Source organism: Odontesthes bonariensis, chromosome 5 (assembly GCF_027942865.1).
Source record: "Odontesthes bonariensis isolate fOdoBon6 chromosome 5, fOdoBon6.hap1, whole genome shotgun sequence".
Taxonomy (NCBI): domain Eukaryota; kingdom Metazoa; phylum Chordata; class Actinopteri; order Atheriniformes; family Atherinopsidae; genus Odontesthes; species Odontesthes bonariensis.
The window spans coordinates 18139501-18146362 of record NC_134510.1 but is presented as its reverse complement, the minus strand read 5'-3'; the positions used below and the strand labels follow the sequence as shown (position 1 = coordinate 18146362).

The window sequence follows — 6862 nt, the reverse complement described above, 5'->3', positions numbered from 1 at the left end:
TTCACAGTGGTGAGACAATCAAATCGTAGTTTTTAGGGAAACAGGATGGTCGGTCAGTATTTCAGCACCCTGGACAGCACCATTAACCCCACATGACAAGCGCTCTTCAGAAACCGACTGCTTTTATTTTCAGTGAACAAAGTTGAAACGCTCCCATCCACTTCGTTAGAGAGCAGTGCATTTGTGAGATTTTTTTTTCTTTTAACAGTGATAACCATCTGCTGATAATTAAATAATATTCAATTACATTTGCATGCGCATAAGAAAGTAAATTTAAACAAAAACTCCTGTAAACCTCGGACTTACTTTTTTTTTCCGAGTTGTAAACTGTTAGTTATACACTTCAATTACTTTTGTGCGTGCGTTGAAAATAAATAAACAAAAATGATCCGGATGTTTCACTTCTGTAACTCCAATATAACAGTAGGTGGCTACAGTTGCTTTCAAACGAATAAAACATGGGCTAAGGGAGTCGTGGAGACGCAATAGGCTTTCCACCCAGCTTTGAGTCTGAAAAAAGTCTGTCTGTTTTTGCAGTAAAGGGTCATTTGGTTATGTTATGAGCAGAAAAGTTTGTTGATATTTTTTGGGAAACTCATGGCACTATCTTTGGGGGAGTCTTGGTGCTGCTGCAATGCCGCCGCGCTCCTCTCAGCCTCCAGAATGGCGCCTTTGGTGTTCGCGGTCCAAGAGACGGTGGTGTTGGTCAGAGCCTGGCTCAATGTGCTGTGCCTGAACAAGGGATCGTGGAAAACTCCGTCCACCCAATTTCTCAGCGTCGTGACCGGCGAGTCCTGCCTGTTATCCAGGCCGGCCACTGGTGAGGTAGCAGAGGGGGACGGGGTGAGGGAGGAGGGCTGCGGCTGGCACCTCAGCATACAGGACGGGTATTCAGTCTGGTTCAGAGACGTGGCGGTCTGGGCCAAAGACCAGATCCGAGGTTTGCCGTCTAATATCTGGTGCCCTTGTTGCTGTTGTTGATTATAGCACGACTTTGCCTGCTGTCTGCTGTCCAACTGGAAGTCCTCCGGATTCGTTTTGAGACAACCTTTGCTCAAGTCCTGCTCCCCTCCGAGAGAAACAGGGAGGGAGATTTTCAGAGACGCGTTCTTGACGAGGTGGTCGGCGGGACAGTCGGCTGTGGTCGTGGACATGTGTGTATTCATATGGTATCGGTGCTTCAGCTCACACTCAGAGTTTTCAGACTCCAGAGTGTCAAAATCATCCAAGTCGCTCAGCTGGAGGTCCTTATCAGCCCGACTTCTGGTCTCTTGGAGATCGAGAAAAAAAGGAGACATCAGTCATGTCACTAAAATGTAAAATGTCACACAGCAGAACACAATACAACTTGTATCTTGTTCCTAAAACTCTTGTAAAATTGGCCGACATGAGTTTGACTTGAAATCAATATTAGAGCTGTGGATTAGCAAGAAAGCTGATCTAAAACAAATTATTCGTATCTGAAAAAATGTCACTATTATAGGAACTAAAGACTCCAATAATATAATTCTAAAAGCTGAACTGGCATTTTAGGCCTGTATCAGAAATATAAACCCCAATCAGTCAGTAAAAATCAGCTTCATCAATGAAAAAAATAAAGCTCGGTCAAAAGCTAGGTTCCTGTGTAATGTGACTAAGGCTTGTCTTATGATTCTCCATCATTAAGTTCTTCATGTTGACCAAAGTGTGGTGGCAGGCCTGTCCAGAAAAGTTCCACAGAACTACTTGCAGGTTTTATTTCTATGTGCATTTTAAAAATAATAATTTCTTTAAGTTTAGGAGTTGGATTTGCTGTTGATATTATGCAATTAAAATCTTTGCTAAAACCAATTGTGTTGCATTTTATTTCCCCATCATGGTGCCGTGGTTAACGTTCATAACAGTGCCACGGACTTCTGCATTGTCATGAATAATACAGCACATTAGAATATGATAATAATCAGGGTGTAGAGATTCCTAACACTAAAAACACCTCCTGATAAAAGACCATTTCTTATACATTTCAGCATCACCTGATGTGGTGGTATAATTAGCAATTTGAGAATAGATACAGGTCAATCATCAACAAATGAAAAGCCCCTCTAGAGATGCAAAATAAATTAAAAGAAAAAGAAGTTTTACACTCCCAGAGAGAAGTGCTCATAGTAAATTTTATATTGTCATATAATTGCCATAAATGTATGAGTATGATTGTGATGTAGTCAAAAACAATACTTTGATGTATTTTTAAACACTCTGATTTTTTTTATTAATTTCTGCAGTGCAGTAAGGCATGTTGACACTAACCGTCATCATTATTCTCGCTTTTCATTTGCTCCTCCTGAGACCCATCCTCATCATCGTCATATCTTTTTTCCTCCGAACCCTTGTTCCTGGGAGGCCATGTCATCTTGTTCTCCTTCTTGAGCCTCCTCCTGGCGTTTGCGAACCAGGTGGAGACCTGTGTCAGGGTCATTTTGGTGATGATGGCCAGCATGATCTTCTCGCCTTTTGTCGGGTACGGGTTCTTCCTGTGTTCCTGTAGCCAGGCCTTCAGGGTGCTGGTCGTCTCACGGGTGGCATTCTTTCGCCTTGTTCCCCCATCCATCGAACCATATCTGTTAATGAGAGGAACATGGGCAAAATGGTAATGAGAGAGTAAATATGGCATACAATGCTTGTTGCATGATAATTTCTAATTTGTCGCCCTGGAAGTTTGTCTCCTGAGAACAATCTGCTTTTGGAATTGTTATGAACTGATGCATTACATGTTTCATAAGTCTTACAGCTGCACTAATATTCCTTTGTACATCGCTGCTTAATTAACATGAAGATCTTAAAGTTCATGTTGTCAGCTTGTGTCATTTGAGAGACAATTTGGACAGTGTACACTGAAAGAAAATGTAAAAGAAAAGCAGTTTTCTCTGGCTAGCAAAGCATACTGCAAGTAATGTGATTACTTCACACGATCTTAAAAATTTAAGGTGTGCTAATATAACTATATATAAATAGAAAAAAACTGGATCCGCTAGAATAATTTGAACCGCACAGCAATTTATCATACTGACAGGAATGAGGGCAAGACAGACTCTGTTTCATATTTGTTTCACTTTCTTGAAACTCTTCCAAACTCCTAAGTCTCTTTGGTTCGATCCAAAATGCAAATGATTCTATCACGTTACTTTTATCGGTGATAATTTACAGTGTGTACTGTTTATTATCCTACTTTTTCCAATGTATTGCCTATCAAACGATTCTTGGAGCCGCACATGTCCCTTTCCCTATTCCCACAAATACTAACCATAACCCACATTTAAAATGCATGGTGTTGATTTTCAGTCAGCAGTGAGCTGTAAAAGCCCTCTCATGGGAGTCTTTTATGAGGCCTTTATTGCTCAGTATAGCTTAGTGCAGGTCAAGCACTACTAAGGGAATCAGAAGGGGGAGCAACGTTCACCTTTTCTTACCCTGCGTTGTTCCCTCGCAGATAAAATAGACTGTAAAATCGCTTTATTGAGTGTAATGATGAGCCTTCGGGTAAAACACAAGTGCAGACAGTGCGGTGCTCCTGTAGGCCTGCTTGTCTATCGGAGTGCCTCAACTTGTGCTTTGGCTTTTTCTTGTTTGTGGACTTGCTAAGGTTCCCGATGACAGTCTTTGTTCATGATGTTGCAATTAAAACGATTGGCAGAAGACGCTACCTCACAGACTTTGGGTTAAGTGTGCTTTCAGTTGGCAACAAGACTTAGTACAAAAAATTTGGTGCAATGTTTCACTGGGAGATCCGTTTTCACACAATATCATTAAAGCAAATGTCCTCTGCCATATGCAGCATGGCAGGCCTCTTTAGAGTTGATGTCTAACAAAAGTGACTGAAAAGTGAGGCATCATTAACACCTTTTCTTTCAACCTTATCACAAACTTAATTTGCATGTTATCTGATTATTGGGAAGACCTTTCGATATGGCAAGCATGCTGTTCCCAAAAGTGAAGAGGCCTTTTGTTTTGATGACAGGGGCATGGGTCCTCCGAAGCAATTCTCCTGATCAGGAAAGCAGCGTGTCACGAGATGAAGGTGATCACCCTGCAGTGCTGCTAGACTTGATGAGAATAGCTTTGACCTCTCAGAAATGATTGACTTAATGCAGAAAATTTCTCCCTGCTCAACAATGTGAAAGCGTGAGAGTTACTTGAGCTACATCCTGTATTTGGCGCCCTAAAAACTTTAACATAAGCGTGCAATTCTTTCTAACTGTAGGCTCAGTATCAGCCCTAACGTAACTGTGACCAAACATGTGACCCACAGTATTTGAAAGTAAGTTGATCACATGAAGAGGTCAGATTATCGAGATTCTTAACAGGATTAAAAATGAGTTGTCTTACAAACTACATACCTGTCGTACTGATACTGTCCCAAGGTAGGATCATATGGGTAATAGGCAGTTGCCTGAGTTATTCCCGCATGCGCAGAAGCCGTGGCATCTTTAGTATCAAATGTACCCTGCAAACATGAAAACAAGTGTTTTAAGTAAGAAACAAATTTGGAAGGTGACTTTCCTGGAAAAGAACAAAAACTACATGTGAAACATTTGGGTGCTGATTTTATTTTAAAGATGCTGTCAATAAGGGTGATGGTTGATATGCACCAGAAAAATCGGAGAAAAAAATCTATTGCAAAATGAAACAAGCAACCTATTGAATTATCTGTACGGTGTTAACATGGTAACACCACTGACAAAAGTTTTTAAACTAAGAAATTTCTACTTTTTAAAAACTGAAATTACATCTTACTAACAGCATGGCTTACTTGAAGATTGCAGAGCTCCATAGGCTCTGCAGTAGAACAAGGCTTTGTTCAAAGTTACTATAGAGCAAGTTAACCAGTAAAAGTGTTTTCCTAATATTTCCCTCAGCATATTTGTACAAAGAGTGCAACCACTTAAATCAACATAAAAACAAAATAAAAACAACAACAATTTTGCACTTAAGGCCTATGTATTCTTGCACTGAATGCATTTCTGTTGAAGTCTGTAACAAAAAAAACTAACAAAAGTCAAAGAAAAAGTTCAGGAGAAATCAAATGAGCCTAAGTTTTGACTATTTTGGTTCCTGAAATTCAAAGTGTCCTGATGATGTGAAATTCTTGTCTTAATAACGGAAAACACAGAGGTTGAGTGTTGTCTCACTCAGGAAAATTGAAAAAAATAAATAGAATAATAAGAATTCATAATAGGAAGATAAATGTGCGTTGCTGAAAGGCACCTTTTTACGTGTTGGCTACTAAAGAAAAGCTGGCTTGAAGTGTGACATACAAATAAATCACACACTGCAAATGGTTGGCAGCGTAAGGTGTAAAGCATTAAAAGAGTAGAGGATCGCCTGCTTTATGCCTCAGCGCCCTGCGGCTCTATTAATCAATGCCAAGAGGAATCGGATGAAGGGCTTACCAGCGAGTAGAAAGCCGATGCGTCCGTGCCATATGTAACGTAATTCCCATAGCCTTGCCCGCCGGTGTACGGACTCCCGTACACGCCCAGCGCGGCGGCTGAGCTGAGTTCATGCCTCGCCGTGGCCAGCAGCCGGCTCTCATATACGGGACAGTAGACCGGTGTCTGTCCGGATGCCGCAACTCCCGAGTCGGCTATGGTTCTGCCCGTGGACTCGCAGCAAGTGGTCAGAGAGTTGGTTGTCATGAGGAACTGGGTGGAAACAAGAAAAACTGTAAAACTTACTGGTTTCCTTTTATGTTGAACTAAAGCTAATGATCCATTTGCACTAACTGGTATAGAAGTTTGTTTCAAACTTTTTTTATTTAGAAGTGGGGGAAATACCATAATGAAACGAATTTAACGTTCTATCTGTTTCACTTTTCTGACATGAAAAAGAAAGAAAAAAAAGAAACAACATTTGAGTACATTTTGACAGAAAATGTATTCACTTCTTTGGAAATACTCTACGAGAGCTCACCCTTTTTGATTATTTCAGAATGTCAAAATCTCACAACCAAAACACAACATATTATGTGATATTGTGCGCGTAAAACGTGTCCAGAACGAGCATCTATTAGCGTCCTTCCTCGTGAAGCATGTTCCTTTACAGATACAGCATGTTTTCCCAACATCGCTCCGTAATACCCAAAGTAATACCCAAATTATTTTTTATGGCTCAAAGCCAAAACAGAACAGCAGCTGGGTTACGGTGCAAAACACACACGGCGTGTGCCGAACAAGTTGGCATGTGTGTTCCAGGGCAGACAAACATATGGCTGACGTTACAGAGCGGCTATTATCTTACAGAAATCAGTGAATGGGAGGTCGGGGGTCTCGGTGGTTTCTGGTTATCCTCTTTTACCCTTTTCCCCCCTCTCCCGCGGCAGAGACACAGGTATCACTGGCTTCAACGCAACACCTTTCCGATAGCCGAGAGGACGTTAAAAGTCGCCCCGAATCTTGTCTGAAGTGCGTAAAAGCATCAGGCTTAAATCGATCAGAGAATCAATCGGCGACATAAAAACCAAAGAGTCTAATCAACAAATACAATAACGTGAACTTACTTGTGGAGCAGAAGAATATGGATATCCAAATTGTGGATATGACATGGTAGAGAAGTCCCCCAATATCCAGAAATAAAGCGAGACTGTCGGTCTCCACTCGGCTGCGGCTCTGTTTGACTGTACCGATTGATTGGTGAGCACAGGCTCCTTGGATGCTTATAGGGCGAAGCAGAGCAGCATGTTTAATTTGTGTAAAATGCCCCCCTCTCAAACGATTTTCAACCGGGAAAATACTGGTCAAATTAAAAAAAAGGGGAAAAAAATCTAATATATCCCCCTCTCTTTTTCTTTTTAAAGTCTATTTGAAATGAATAGATAAATTGAAGTGAC

General features: G+C 41.0%; 1 protein-coding gene across 1 annotated transcript; it reads right to left on the bottom strand.

The window, feature by feature from the left end:
• Positions 1 to 294: 294 nt before the first annotated feature.
• irx4a (iroquois homeobox 4a) lies at positions 295 to 6602 on the bottom strand. Its single transcript, XM_075466605.1, has 5 exons — positions 6533 to 6602; positions 5427 to 5678; positions 4374 to 4480; positions 2287 to 2597; positions 295 to 1270 (listed from the first exon to the last, which is right to left on the bottom strand). Exons 1-5 carry the CDS (start codon positions 6575 to 6577, stop codon positions 558 to 560), a joined length of 1428 nt encoding a protein of 475 aa, XP_075322720.1. The 5' UTR covers positions 6578 to 6602; the 3' UTR covers positions 295 to 557.
• Between the last annotated feature and the right edge of the window lie 260 nt (positions 6603 to 6862).